Source organism: Lytechinus variegatus, chromosome 7, assembly GCF_018143015.1.
Source record: "Lytechinus variegatus isolate NC3 chromosome 7, Lvar_3.0, whole genome shotgun sequence".
Taxonomy (NCBI): Eukaryota; Metazoa; Echinodermata; class Echinoidea; order Temnopleuroida; family Toxopneustidae; genus Lytechinus; species Lytechinus variegatus.
This window is the reverse complement of record NC_054746.1, coordinates 42,662,216-42,678,503: the sequence shown is the minus strand read 5'-3', so window position 1 is coordinate 42,678,503 and position 16,288 is coordinate 42,662,216. Positions and strand designations below refer to the sequence as shown.

At 36.8% G+C, this 16,288-nt stretch overlaps 2 protein-coding genes across 6 annotated transcripts in view; one reads left to right on the top strand and one right to left on the bottom strand.

Annotated features, from left to right (window-relative positions):
* LOC121419366 (serine/threonine-protein kinase VRK1-like) overlaps nt 1-2,542 on the bottom strand; it is a 33,352-nt gene extending 30,810 nt beyond the window's left edge. For 2 of the 5 annotated variants that reach the window (XM_041613797.1, XM_041613796.1), the window contains exon 1: nt 2,227-2,539. The gene's annotated coding sequence lies outside the window, so the exon portion shown is untranslated. Of the gene's footprint in view, nt 1-2,209 lie in introns of all 5 variants that reach the window. The other 3 variants (XM_041613799.1, XM_041613795.1, XM_041613794.1) reach the window with 3 other exon arrangements.
* Nucleotides 2,543-3,276: 734 nt separating this feature from the next.
* LOC121419365 (protein phosphatase 1 regulatory subunit 37-like) overlaps nt 3,277-16,288 on the top strand; it is a 36,267-nt gene continuing 23,255 nt past the window's right edge. Inside the window, exons 1-2 of the mRNA XM_041613793.1 lie at nt 3,277-4,422; nt 15,608-15,705. Coding sequence (XP_041469727.1) covers nt 4,089-4,422; nt 15,608-15,705 — 432 coding nt within the window. The 5' untranslated portion in view covers nt 3,277-4,088. The remainder of the gene's footprint in view (nt 4,423-15,607; nt 15,706-16,288) is intronic.

Sequence of the window (16,288 nt, the reverse complement as noted above, 5' to 3'; positions counted from 1 at the left end):
TTTGCTGAAAAACGTATTTGCATCGGAGATTAGAGGTTCGTTATGTTGTTGAAATTAATTGTTGTCTTGTCCCTTTCTCTCTCATTTATTGTACCTTTGTGCTTCCTCTTTTTTTTTTCGAACGCGTTCTGATTTTCACATCCACCTCAGTGGCGTACCTAGGATTTTCCAAAGGGGGGGGGGGCAAATTCGTCTGCCAAAAAATTTGACAAGCACCTCCCAAAAAGGTCTTCAACCACAAATAAAGGATTTTGTACTAGAAAAAAATTTGACAAGCAAAAAAAAAAAAAAGGTCTTCATGTTCAAAGGAGCGGGCCACTTGTGGCTTGTCATCAGTTGTGACTCGTCAGGGGGGGGGGGGGGCAGGGATATGTCCCTTGCATGGGTTGTGACTTGTCAGGGGGGCAATCTGCCCCTTCTGCCACCCCCCTGTAGGTACGCTAATGATCCACCTATTTGAATCCATTTGTAGCTTTCTATCTTTCTTTTTTTTTACAATATTTTATTTGCCTGTCTCGGGGCCCTCAGCACGGGGGGGGGGGGGATTCTGCTTTAACTTAATTCCTACTTATATTTGAAATAACATACTTTTCATTTAAATAAGAAATCTTCTCCAACAAAATGTTTTTCAAAATTATTTCAATAAAAATATTCTAAAAATCAAACTAATACCCCTTTCACAAACCCATCCTCCAATTATCCGCCTAAGACTTAATGCGGATAATTCAATAAAAATTGCATTCACAAACTCCGAAAATAATCCGCACTATTTTTTACGAGTGCCCAACCTGAAAAAGACGGATAATTGCCATTGCAACTGCACACACCCTCTCCGATAGGGTTGTGTTGGAAAAACCGAAAAAGGTAACCTTCCTTGTGACCGCACTATGGCAATTATCTGCATTACTTTGGCAGTAGAGGTGCGCAGCCAATATTGGAGACTGTCTCCCATGAGAGAGATAATCTCCAATATCAGAGACTTTTGTGAAGAATTTGGGTGTCCAATTTCAGAGACAGTCTCCAGTTTGGGAGACCAATTTCCTTTGTTTACATTTGCTGCAAAAGGATTAGGCCTACCTTGGCAGCAAATAAAAATGTGATTAGCAGATTCCTCATGAATACCTTTTCACCGTCTACTTTAAAAATCTACCATCTACTTTATCTTTTGATAAGGATTTTTGTTGTCATCCACACACAAAACAAACAAGCTTCTTACATGGACCTCTGTGAGACAAAATTTTGAGTGGAAAAAACATGCTTTTGTTGGTGTTGTTTCTTTTATTTTTTTGCAAAGCAAGTCTCCAATATGGGAGACAATCTCCCATATTGGCCGTGCGCCTGTACTGGTTGGAAATGCATTCATAAAGTCAAAATCTGGTCCCGATGCTGCTATCATGCAGATAATTGCAGCACTGAAATAATGCGGATAACTCTGGTCCTGCTCCAATTTTACGACCAAATTATGCGGATATCTGCAATTTTTAATTGGGTTTATGAAATGAGTATAACTCTGGTTGGTGGATAAACTTATGACTAATTAAACTAATGTTAACTTGTCCAGGTGTTGAGGAACAAAGTTAGATCCAGGCCACTCATTCTGGTATGAACTTTAATGTGTATGGTCAGTTCCCCCATGTCTGCGCGGTCTCCCAAGTCTGCGCACCAGCGTATCTGCGCGATTCTAGTAAAAGAAGATACGCAACGAGCACGAACTTTACACATGCAATACATAGACAGGTATTCATAAAAAAATCTGACTCAAAATGATGGTAAAATAATGAATTTAATTAGGGCATTTCGTGCGACAGCCTCAAAATGTGGCCTTTCTCAACAAAATCCCTGAATCGTCATGATCGTGTGTAAAGTGAATGAGTGCGCAGACATGGGGTACCATTTTTATTTCAATCTGAAAATGACAGCCCGAGGTTTTTTCAAGGAAAATCATATATTTCTTTCAATTTTTTATGAGATATTTGGCACACTAACTCATTATGATGTAACTTGTAAGGATCAACATTATCAACTGAAAGATTTTGTGAAATAAAAAGAAATTCACTTTTTAACTCAAATCGTTAGGTGCGCAGACTTGGGGCCCACCATCATACAATAACGTTACTTAGGTCTGATTTGACCTGCAAAAATAATTCTTCAACTTCAATTCAACTAAAGCCAAAAAAGGTTTACTTTTTTAATCTTTAATTCATCTTACAATGGTTGATGTCTTACCGGCCGTGGCGTTGATCTCGGCCTGGTTCAGGTTGTACCCTAAAGGTTAACAACACCTCGACTTATGCTCGCTCATCAAATTTCAAAAGAATATGACGCCGGTTGTTTCTGTTTTTTATGCCTTTGATTTGATCTGTTTGTTTGCCACGCCACACGAGTACCGTACAGTCGTACTTCTCCGGCGCGACTTGAAGGTAAACGTACCCAGAGTTTCGGGGCAAATCTACGCCCGTTATCGTAAGACACTCGTACTTTCAAAAATAAAAACGGCGAGCGCGCCAGTTGATTTGCTGGTTCCGGGTTCAACAAAACTTTGTAGATAATGTATAATATAGCTAACTCAGCGAAAATATGGCTTAGTCTTGAAAGCTGTTGCAGTCGTTCTTACTCAAATATAATAAGTCGTAGCAGGCTTATCCACTTTGAAAAATCATGAGACCGATCAAAAGTTTAGGAAAAAGACCGGGACAAATTTCTCCATTTACCGTAATTAACTGCGTTGAGAAGAGAAGAGGGAGCAATAAGGAGTTAGTCTGACATTTCTAGATCTATAGGCGTGGTATTTACAGAAAATTTACGTTAAACTTTAACTAGCCTAGACTAGAGTAGAGGTCCCGGCATGCCGAGGTCCCTTGAAATTGAGTTCAATGCTAACGTTAGACTTTTAATTCTAACGGCGGCGTAGCGGGTGGAGTGCCTGTCCGAATTCTGAACGCCAGCCTGAATTCAACTCTGCTGCTGCCTTGCCTTGGGATGGACCTGACACTCAGCGGACACCCCAGACCGTAGACGCCGCCTACTTCCCGAGGCGAGGACCTCGGCCTTACGATCACCTGTGTACGTACCTGCTAACGTTGGGCCTACCGGTATACCGTTACATAATACGGTATGTGTTCCCTGTGCGTGTGGCCGGATTGTGTCTACCGCGGAGCCGATCGACATTGAGAAACTTTAAAGGGCCAAAGTTCCAAATCCAATTACTGACAGTACCGTACTGCCACAAAAAATCAGCTAAGCTTCACTGGCCGTGTAGATTGACTGCCAGTGTAGATTGACTGCCAGAACATGCAGAATTTCTAGACTTTTCACCTTTTCTTCTAACTTCAAAACGTCACTCGTCGTCGTTACTGATCTGACTCCAGTCTCTGTTTTAAATTAGGCCTACTGGTTGTTTATCATGTCGACAATTGATAATCTTGTTCACTGTTCTAATATAACAAGTAATTTATAGCTCAGAATTAGATTTACCTGTGGCAGTAGGGAATTCAGTCAGAAAATATTCGCAAGACAGGATCTGAATCTGAGCAAACTAACAAAGCTAATTTGAATTTTGATATAATTACAAAAAAGGAATTTAGGAAAGCCAATTCATGGCAATTGTAAATTATAGACATGTCTGTGATGCATAGACTTAGATTGGATCTGACTTATTTTGACTTTGGGGCCCTAGTGAAGTCTTCGGAAGCTTTGCTTGTTGACTCACTATTTGTATGGTACACTGTATGCTTTGACTCTGACTTCTGAGTAGCTTGCTGAATGAAAGTCTGACTGAGCCGAGTTTAACCGTCTGCGTCTATTACGGCGTACTGTCTGCGTCTATGTTACCGAGTACAGTAGCTGGTGACACGGTACACAACAACGTCAATACTCCAACAGTCTTGACAGTTGTCTGCTGAGTCGCTGACTAAGTTTCAGACAATGCAAGGTTCATGAAGTTTCAAACACCAATTATAGCTCTAGGATACACAGCTCTAGAAGTAGAACTATGTTTGATTGAAATGAGAGGAAGTACTTATTTCTAAGATATCAAGACTAAGCTTTTGAACCAGTGGCCGGTTGCCTGCTGCCAAAAGACTAGTAAAATGGACAGTATTGTGTCTTCTGAGGATTTAGCAGGGGGTTCTGATGCACAGACAGTCGTACCACTTCCGTTTAAAGAAGGGAGCAGTGCAGGTAGAGTCACAAGTGAACATCCTTTATCAGAAACGGAGATGCCTCCTGCAAGAGTGGATCATGCTGCAGAGACATGTGACAAGACTGTTACAGGAGAAGCTTGCCAGTCAGATAGGGAAGGTTTGCAAGATGGTACAACAGTGAGTCCAGCCCCAGGAAAAAAGGGATCAGGACGAAGGGTCCGATTTCCTGAAGGGAGTCTTGTTACAAGCGAGTATGAGCCACCCAATCCATGGATTAATGGTGAGATTTTTTTTTTAGTCTTGTAACATGTCATACATGTCCTTTCAGGGAATGGAAATGATTTACAAATGTAGGTTTATTCTTTTCCTCTAAACTCAAATTTTATTTGGGTTGGATTCCCCTGAGAGGTAATCTTCTTCAGTATAGTCTGCTAGTGCTACATGTATGTTCACAGATTTGTACAGAACACACATGGCAGAGTACAGTGATGGATGTAAATCTAGCTCAACTTTTATCATTTGTAGATACAAGGTTTTCCCTCCCAATGGCCAGCAGAACATTGGCTATTCCATAAAGGGCAAGTCTACCCCAACATAGAAAATAATTAATCGAGCATAAAGCAAATACAAATGATCAAATTCCTAAGTGAAATAAGAAAGTTATGTCTGGGACTAGTTATGACGTTCTAAATTTTCGCTTATTTTCACAAACTTTTGCAGTTTTAAATACATGTATGCACAACTTTGATTATAATGCAAATGAGAGAGTGAGAGTGGCAGTGTTTTACACTATTTCTTTATTTTTGTTATTTAAAGATATGACAATATGGAAGTCTCACCTTTATTCTTGCATCACAATCTAAGGTAATCCCACATATTAAAGGACAAGTTTTGATTTTAATAAATCAGAGTAAAATCAAACCAGCATAATGATGTAGATTTCATCAAAATCAGATGTAAAATAAGAAAGTTATGTCATTTTAAATTTTTGCTTATTTTTCACAAAACTATTATATGTACAACTCCATGATATGCAAATGAGAGAGTCTATGATGTCCCTCACTATTTCTTTTTTTTAATTATTTGAATTATACAATATTTCAATTTTAACAGATTTGATAATAAGGACCAACTTGACTTTGAAGTGATAATGGTAATTCCACATGTTCAGGGAGGGATTCAATTTTGTTTCACATGACAGGAGAAAATTACAATTTTTCATATTTCAATAAAATACAAAAGAAATAGTGAATGGGTGACTTTATCAGTCTGCTCATTTGCATGCCGGCCTTGATGTGCATATATTACTGTTTTGTGAAATTAAGTAAAACTTGTTAAACCGTAACCTTATTTTATGAAATTTTTGGTGTTATGCTTGTTGGATTTTTCTCCTTTTATTCAAATTAATAACTGTTTGTTGGGGTGGACTCGTCTTTCAAATGAGGAATCAAACCCTTTTTCCCATGATGTTGAGGAAAAAATTAAGATATTTCATCTAATAATGAAAAGAAACAGTGAGTGACATCATCAGTTCCCTCATTTGCATACCAACCAGAATGTGATCATGTGCACATACAATGTTCCATATATGTATATATATACTGGACAAATAACTGTCTTTTGAAAATGAGTGAAACTTAAAATTCTAATTTCTTTTTTGCATCAGATTTTGATGAAATTTGATTATGGATACTGTTTCTAAGAAAGCTAGAAACTACATGTATGTAAAATACAAATATTTAGAAAAAATAAACATCTATAGGGGAAAATACTCAAAATAGAGAAAAATTTATTGCAGCTGCTAATATTCAGAGGCGAAAGGTATTGTACATTTGTAGCTTTTTATACTCACGCCAAATGGATTTTGAAACTTTAAAGGGTATAAAAGAATAAGCGGGCTGTCAGCCCATTGCAAATCTTGTGCATCGGACTGCTTCCTCAGTTTAAATTTATAACCAATTCTCATGAAATTTTGGTGCAAAAATTGATCATGGAGTAAAGATGTGCAAGACATATATTTTGTGTTCGTCAGAAATCATGTTGCCATGGAGCAACATTATATGGCGAAAATTAGGTAAAAATCTTGCAGTTTGAATTAATTCCTCAGTTTTCAACCAATTCTCATGAAATTTGGGGTGCATACATTGGTCTTGAGGTACATGTAAAGATGTGGAGGGCATATTTTTTTGTGTTTCAGAAAGTGTATTGCCATGGTAACAGTATATTAGCAAAACTAAGGTAAAAATCTTGCAGTTCAAACTACTTCATCAAATTTCAGCTAATTCTCATAAAATTATGATAGATAGATAGATAGATTTAAAGATCTAAAGATAGATAGATAGATAGATGTACATGTAGATAGATAGATGGATAGATAGATACATGTAGATAGATAGATAGATAGATAGATGTAGATACAATGTAGATAGATAGATCATAGATACATGTAGATAGATAGATAGATAGATAGATGGATAGATAGATAGCTGTAGATAAAATTGGTTTGAGGCAAAGATGTGTTTAGTGTAATGGGGTGTTGCAAGAAATATGCGATCAATTGCAAGTCTATATCTGGTCCCTAAATCATTCATACACTGTATGTCTTGCAGTTAATTGCAAATTAGTGATTGATTGCTAATCTGCTCCTTGAAACAAGAAGTTTATTCTTATTTGCTTTAACTAATATTGATCTATCAGTTGTAAAATTGCAACAGAATATTTGCAATTGATCGCAAATATTTTCTTGCAACACCCTAATGTTGCAACCCGCTCCCGTTGTGGTATGGGTTAGCCGGGCCAAGTTCATTCTCAAACTCGCAGACTGTCATAAGAAAAAAAGGGAGAAGTAACGACGCATAATAAACACATTAACACTAAATTGAGTTAGGATCATGTGCTTTTTACGTGGCGGATTCTTTTAGAGACGTATATATTTCCTTTAAAAAATGCTGTTGTATTTTTGTCTTGTGAACAGTGAACAGGACTGAGACAGTTTGACATAATACATCGAGTTGCTCTTTCAAAGCGGTAGTTAACACGAGCTGTTTACGTAAGTTTATGGGCGCCCTCGTGCACGTTTGTATTAGTTTACAAAGAATTGGGAGAAATACAAAAACAGAAGGAAATAATATTGGAGATACACAAGAAGAAAGAATTGATTATATCATTATCCAGGTATTTATTTCAATTTTGATTACTTTATACATGGAGACGATGTCCCATAGAATTGAATATTGTAACTATGATTGTTGTGGGTCGCTGTGTCGACTGACCTGGACTGAAAAACAACATTGCCGATCTTTGCTGGGCAGCCTGGGCTAGCTAGTGTGCGCTGAGCTGCGACTCCGATCCGAGGAGTTAATTGCATAATGCTTTCAATTTCGAGATCAGAGCGGACCCATTTCATGGTACAAAGTCACGCCCAAAAACATTTTCTCTCCGGAATAAAAGGCGAATTTGCAAATTGTAAGTAAATTCACTCTAGGCTAGGTTAGTAGTTGGCATATATTTTCCTGATTTGAGCCTGTATTGTGTGGGGATTGCAGAAATAATAATTTTCATTTTTCAAAGATAATTGATTTGCGGGTTAAAAACAGTATTGTGTGCGCCTCACAGGCGACTGACTGGAATACTCCCCAGGGAGTGGAGGATGTGCACACATTGTGTGCGGGAATGACTGATTGAATCCGATGACCGGGGTAATAATATATCTGTAAAGCGCTTAGAAACGTCGTTCCGATGGATTAAGCGCTATATAAAAGCGGATTATTATTAAACCCGACAGGTCAGCGGGTCCCGCTTGCAAGCTATTGGATTATGCGGGACGGTACGGTTGGGGTTACAACATTACAACACCCCCTTAGATATTCTGTATTTTTCAGTTTGTAGCCAGTACTCATGAAAGTCAGTATAAATATTAATCTTGGAGTAAAACATACAAGATTTATTTTTATTGTGTTAATCACGTTCAGTGATTTTTCAGTGCTGAACATAACAAAATCACAATTAGAGATAGGCATTAACAATTATATTACATGGGATGGCTCAGAATGGAATACCATAAAATATTCCAAGAGTGTGGGGAAAATATTCCACAAATTGCAGATGAGTGGAATGTTGGCCCTAACGAGTGGAATATTTCTGGTATTTCATGAAATAAAGCCATGCAATATCATCTACAATGTATACAACCCCCCCCAAAAAGAGGGAGAAATTTAACAAGTCATTTCACTTACACATTATGGCATCATCACGTTAGGATCAAATTTGGTCAGTGACATGCGACTTGCATGTACATGTAGTTCATTATGACGTCATCATGATCTATGCTATGCATCGTATTACTTTATTGTTGTACGCGTTGTATATTTCACGCATTCGTGCATGCACACGAGACTGTTGATGGTCTCATTTAACTGAACGGTAAATTTTGAACAGGAGCCTATGGGATATTTGTCTGATTTCACTCATTTAAGGATACGCTCTGTTACTGCTCAGGCAATTTATGCAGACCAAAATAAAGTTGTGTTTTTAATGTATGGCTAAAACACTCTATATTATTATACTGAAAAAGGTGAGCCCGGGACTATATATACATGTACTAGCAGCTACATACATGTACCCTCCCAGCTCTATGTACATGTAGCATGTAGGTGTATGAATGTGCACTGTATCATTTCATCAAGAAGTGCAACCCAGCTTTACATGTACATAAATCTAGGTTTATTGTCTAATGCATTGTATTTTAATTTTTTGGTTTCATGGTTCAAAAAGGATTTTTTAAATGAATAGTGTAGAGAATGATGCACGAAAGGCTGCATTCATGAGGTGCTTGATTATTTCTAGGAAATGTCTACCTCAGATTAATTAGCCATGTACTTGAAGCTACAATGTACATGTACATGAATCAAAATGCATCATTACTACAGTACATTATACATGTAGGCCTATAATTGCCAGATTATAATACTTGAGATGAAGTTTTGGTCTTCCATTGCATTAAAAATTACATTGTGATAATCAAAGACTCCTTTGGCCTGGGAATGGTGTGAGATGAGATAGCCAGAAGCATGTCTTATAGTGACCAAATTTACATGTACATGTACAAGCAGTTACCTGATACGAAGTGACAGATCAAGTGAAGTAACCACCTTAGCCCTAATGGGTTTGACAGAGTGGATCATATATCAACCACTGTATACTTAGCCATCAGTAACTGAGTAATATCATCATTTGTATGCCACACCTTGAATTTTTGATATATTTTCAATTTTTTTCAAATCCAGAATAATTGACTCGTAAATTACGAATTTCTTCGTAAAAAATAGAAATCGGCATACGGTATATGTGTCGGGGGGGGGGGGCCAGTCAAATATATTGCTGTACACACGCGTGACCAAGGAATTTTCAAACACCCCCTAAACAAGTTTTTCTCTGTGTGCAAAATAACCCCCTAAACAAGTTTTTCGCGGGCTTTATTTACACATTTTGGCCCCTAAACAAGTTGTCGCCAGAAATATGACCTCATTGAAAAAGCTTGGGGAAAAAAACACCCTAAGCACGTGTTTGGCTAGTCTTTTAAAAAAAAAAAGCTTTGGGGAAAAAACATCCTAAATACGTTTGACCCCGCGATTGACCATTGACTAGTTTTTCAAAACCACTCTTTTTCTTGAAAATCTGTGTTTTTGATACCCTTAACGAGTCCATGGTGGACCTCGTCCAAAACTGAAAAAACACCCCCTTAAACACGTTTTTTTGGGGCATGCGTGTGTACAGCAATATATTTGACTGACCCCCCCCCCTGGGATATGTGTAGATGATTGCACATGTAGGCCTACATGTAGACCTTTATAGGGGTCATGTACAGTAGTTCATATGTTTTGAAAATGTACATTTATGGCAATATGTACACCGTAACAATGTCAATTTATAAATGTAAATGCATTTCCATGTACGTGTACATGTAGGCCTACATCACGAAATGAATAACTTCGTGATTTTGTTTTTTCTTTAAAATTCATATGTGTACATGTGAGACTGGTTTCCAGTTCTAATTATGAACTTGAATATGTATACGTAGTTCCAATTGCAGTATAAGCCTATCCTTCAATTGATTGCATCATGTGCACTGTGTACATGTACAGTATTACTGTATCCTGTCAATGTTACTTCATTTCTGCCCTACATATAGGGTAATGGCCGTTTAGATTTACCCCACATGCATGCACACAGACTTGTTTTCATTTCTCATCACATCATACATGTACATGTTAACAAAATATCAACGTTCAATGACAACCACCAACTGTTACAACATTGATATTGTGGAAGGAATGCAGTTTCAGCAACATGCATTTGGCTTATCTAGGCTTGTAGTGTAGGCTGATTCTGCATTTTAGTTCAAAGAAAAAGAAATGATCATGAACAATTAGAGACCTACTCCATTGCCAAATACACGTAAGACTAAAATCAATGGCAACCCCATGTATGTACATTAGGCATTTATAGCAGCTACATGTACATGTACCTGCATCACTACTTGTTCAACAAAGTTCTTTTGAAGTACGTAATGCTGATTACCACACTATAATACATGTATTTTAGGGCAAGAAGTTTATCAGAAATTAGATCTACTGAAATAGAAAATGGTTAGGCCTATGCATGTCTACTTTCATGAGTCAGTTTAATTGTCTATGAATAGGTAATTGGCATTGCTTTTGATATTTTTGGTTTGTTTTGACAAATGAAATTTTACAATTGCAATGTGGAAAGGCAGCAGGCCAATGAAGACTGAACAAACTCAAGATACACCATTATTTAAGTGGACACCATGAGTCATCGCCTCCTGAATCAAGACAAATTTCAAGGGGAGTACTAGTAGTAACAGGTCTACCAACTACATGTACGTGTGTTTGTATGTACATGGATGTACTGCATATCCATATGAATGAAGGTTTTGTAGATCTTCATTATCTTTTGTTAATTTCCTTTGGGTACATGTATATTATTGTGATGGAAGATCTTTCGAAGCCCTGTTATCTTACCAGTTCTATCATATTTGCTTTTATAAATATCATTACATGTACTTCTATGGCATTGGCATCATTGACTACCAGGAATGCTTGGCAAAAGTACATGTAAGTGACAAATAAATCCCAGTCTCATAAAATTGGGGCTCTTTCACAGTTTTAAAGAGCAAGTTCACCAGATATAATTTTATATATATTTTAAATTCAGAAAATGAAAGGAAGCACGACTTAAGAAATTTCATTAAGATTTTTCAGATGATAGATGTTTCAGTTTTTCATTCTGTGGTGTCACAGTATGTGAACAGCTTCTTTGTACATGTAGGCCTACATTATACAATGCACAGTATCATCATCATGGAATTTTGTATATGCACATCTCGGTCGGTATGCAAATGAGGAACTGATGACATCACTCCCTATTTCTTTTGTATTTCATTATATGAAATATGAAATATTTTTATTTTCTCGTCATTGTCATGTGAAATGAAGTTTCATTCCTCCTTGAACACGTGGAATTCCATTATTTTAACCTTTTTGTGCTTCAGGCAAGGAGGTCCTAATCATCAAATTCGTAAAAATTGGAATATTGTATAATTCAAACAATAAAAACAAGAAATAGTGAGTGAGTGACATCATCAACTCTCTCATTTATATGTAACTAGCTCATTCATATAACTATTTTATTAAAAATAAAGCAAAACTTTGAAATGTCATAACTTTCTTATTTTACATCCGATTTTGATGAAATTTTCAGCATTGTGCTTGTCTGATTTTTCTCTATTGATTCAAATCAACATTTTTCAGAGGTGGACTTGACCTTTAATGGGTTTACACCAAAGGTTCATTGATACATTTAAAAAAAAATAAAACCATTTTGATGTCCGGGAGGTTCCTTACTATTTGAAGGATTGTACTTGCATTTTAGTATGCTTCTGCATCCCCCAGGGCTATAATATTTTAGACTTTTTTAAATACATGTATATGAAGTGAAACTGCACACACAAATTTGTCCCCAGCTGCTCTTTTACTGTATAGAGCTTTTACTCTCACTTGACCTGGTGCATAGAGGGTTGTGATTAGGTGTATTGTATGTTGATGTGGAAGATTTCCCAAGGTAGAATACTGATAGAGCTCAATTTGATGCCCCTATCAGCTTTTTTTTTAATCACAAAAGCTGTACAGTATGTATGCAATCACCTGATCCCATAAACACATAGCCAGCCAACCAGTCTGCTGGCCCAGTACTCTTATCATGATTCTTAGGAGGATTACCGGTAATAGGCCTACATGTATAATACTGTAGTTTCAAATATGTGTACATGTATGTACCTAGGTGACTTGCATGCCTTAATACAGTCTGGTAAAGCTATATGTAGCTCACCTGTAATTGGGGAATGATGGAACTATCTTGCCAAGAAGTCCATCAGCTGTGACATCCCAGTGTTTTTTTTTTTATTTTGTGTGTGTAACCTTTCCATACTGTGTAGGTATATGTACGACATGATAATTTTTCATTGATACATTTACATAGTGGTGATTGCCCATTTTCTTATAGTACTAAAAAGAAATATAAATAAAACACAATGTCAGGATGATTGAACATTTTCTTTTGGTTAACATTTCTTTTGATTTAACTACCCTGTACATGTACATGTAAAGAATATTGTTTATCATGCATGTTATTAAAAAAGGTGCATTATTTATGTGCATATACATACATGTACATGTACAATGTATATTGCCCATTAATGAGAAACAGAAATACTATGTAACATAAATAGGTGTGGGAATAGTGGGATTGCCTTTTTTGCCAATACATTTTCTGCTAAAAAAGCAGGGATTTGATGGAATGTGTACATGTGTATGTAGCATTATTACTGATTGTTGACTCACATACTTGATACTCTATTGGATATCCCTTGCCTGTGTATGAAGCTAAATGTTCAAACATGTAGCGTATGTAGGTAAATCTTGTATCAAGGGTCCATATTGCAGGTGAGGTTCACTGCTGTGATGTGATAATATTGAAATGGGAAATTGTAATCTGCGCCAGTAAAAGTACCACGTATGTTTTATTGATTAATGATTGTAATTGTTACTTAGTACGTTATTTGATGGTTGTTTTTAATATCTGACTATCATTTTTTAAAACAAACTTGAATGCATACATATAGCCTAGGCTGCATTTATGCGACCTCAAGCCAGAATCCTGATTTGAATCATGATTCAAAATGCAAACTTGAATCACAGTACCACAGAATCAGCCTTTAGACAACCTTCATTCCAATGCTGTTTCTCCTCGAATTCTTGCGCATTACTAGTGCGCAGTTTGACAGAGGAAGCAAGTACAGCCTATAGGGCAACTTTTTCGCACACATTTGGGCTCTCGAAAAATCAACCTTTTGCTTCCAGAATTCAGTCTATTATACATCAGCCTACCTCATTTTGTTACTATTCATCTTGTCAGTTTATTGAAAATGGTGTTCGAAAGGGAATTTCAGCGTACATGTAGATCCAATTTGATATTGACACTCTCAACAACAACCGAGATCATTGTCAAGTTAGTTCATTTACTAGAATTGAAGTTAAAGACATGACCCAAAAAATGAAAAGCAGTGGATGATGCAATGACCAACAAAGAATTTTAACAAAGAAATGCATGCATATCACATCCACTGAGCATAGCGCGCGCCTTGAGCTGGCAAGAGTCAAACTGAAAGTAGCCCGGCACAGTGACGTCATAGAATCATGATTCAAATCAAGAGAGCGGTGTTGGCTCAGTCGGTAACGCGTCTGCCCGTCGAACCAAAGATCAGTGGGTTCGAGTCCACCCCGGGCGGATGACTGAAGCCAGTGCGTTGTGTGTAAACGTCTCACCATGTTTCATAGATGCAGGCTATGTTACAATGGAAAACACTCCGTCCCTCGGATAGGACGTTAAATGGAGGTCCCGTGTAGAGGAGAGTCACCATCTTTACACGTTAAGAACCCACTGCACTATTCGTATAAGAGTAGGGGGAAACCCTGGTGTAGTGGTTCACCTGCATTCCCCCCAATCAGTTACAGGGAGGAGAGACCTGCGGGTCATGGTGATTCAGTTCGCTTTTTGCCGCCCAGGCACAGGTGACGCCAAAGCAAATAGTAATAATAGTGATTGCGTTGACACAGCCTTTTTCCGTGTTTCATGTTTGTGATTTGAAAGACGTTTATTTTCACTTTTGACTAAATGCAATCGTGATTCTGCAAAATCATGATTCTAGGGTAAAAAGGTGGTGCATAAAAGCATCCTAATATAAATGTTATCAAGCAACCAACTAGACCAATGGATATAGGTCCTATGTATTTGAAAGACCTTGGAAGCATTTCTTCACTTCAGTACATACATCAGACAACTGTGACAAGCTACTGAACTCCTTGTCATTGATTGGCCATCAACAAAATCATGCACAAAGAAGCTTTGTACTTCAGGATGTGCTTCCCTGTTCATAGTGTATTCCTTACCAAAAGACAAGAATGGATCCCAATTGTTTTCTTTTGAATAATGAACCTTCATTTTGGAGTCATAGGCATTGCAATTACAAGTTGGATACCAATGCTTGTACACAAAAGCATTGAAGGGTTGTTTTTCATTGCTCGGAGATGTAGGCGTACATGTAAGCATGTACATTAAAAAATGGTATCAAAATGTTCGGATAAAATGGTATCGTACATATTTTCAACCCTGGATATATCAGAATGGTATACATGTTCACTGTAGGCCTAAACCATATTATGAAGTTTAGAATATTTGAGGCAATATTTACTGTGGGATAAACATGAAAAATACTTGTTTAGGGTATCTCTCTGAGGTAAAAGGATGGTCATTTGTTTATAAGGTGTACATGTACATTAATTTCCCCCCAAACATACAAAAAATAAGATTCCCTTTGCATGGATTATTTTTCTTTATAAATGTTCCGAATTCTGCAGGTGTTATTTCCTTACGTTCTAAATTACTACATGTAGGGCCCGTAACACAAAGCTTACCATTCATTGAAGAAGATTGACTACAATGTACAATTAATTGTGAAAATCAAGCATAAAGTTAATTGCTAACCTGTGTGTTATGTGACTCTGTATGTAATTGCGAACATACATGTAAGGAAAATAAATGTTTGCCTGCTTTTTGTATGTTTGGGGGAACTTGTTTGGAAAAGGACTTGTTACATACAATGCAATTGATATCAAGATCATTTGCAAAATATGTAGGCCTATATTTTTGACCTATTATATAAAAATAATTGTTTTTGGTAAATATCCTGTTTCATTTTCAATTTGAAATTTTGTCTCTTTTTCCCTTTTCTTTCACTTTTCTTTCACTTTTCTTTTTTCCCTTTTCTACCTGCCATAATCTGTATTTCCTTCTCTCTGACTTTCCTTTTGAATGATTCTATATAGCCAAGGAAACATGCACTGATGAGCTTTGTGCCGCTTACCAAGCTGGATGTGCACAGATGAAAGTCAAACCAAGTCAGAGTATCATTCGACAACTCCAGGTAAAAAAAATCATCTAACTTCTCCTTGTTATTACAGTCACGTAATGAGGATCATTCATATGGAGCCACCCTACGCACAAGTACAGGCTTTATTGTTCTCACACAGGCAACCTGCAAAAATTGTTGGGACCCTCGCAAGTCGCCAAAAACTCTGTACACAAAAATAACAGCTTATACAGTAGTGAGAACTTGTGTGAATTTGAATTTGATGTGAATGATTAGATTTTACCAAACTAAAAAATAGCTGTATCTTTGAAAAATGTTTATATTATACCGGTAGGTATAATGCACTATGATATAATGCTAATCACAGAACAATTTCTCAAAGCACTTTTACAGAAGTGCTTGTGAGCCTTATTCAAAGCCAGTATTAATTTTGTTAATGCTGAATATTAAAATTCATTTTCAAAGTTTTGAATTTATGGTAAGATAAAATGGAAAAGTATCATGTAACACATGTTTCATGAAAAGATGCAATCTAAATTCCCTGATATTTCCATGATTTACAATTAATTTATCAAAAAGTAATAATTTTTTGTATATTTCAAGGGGGCACATAAATGATTATTAATACTAACAAAAT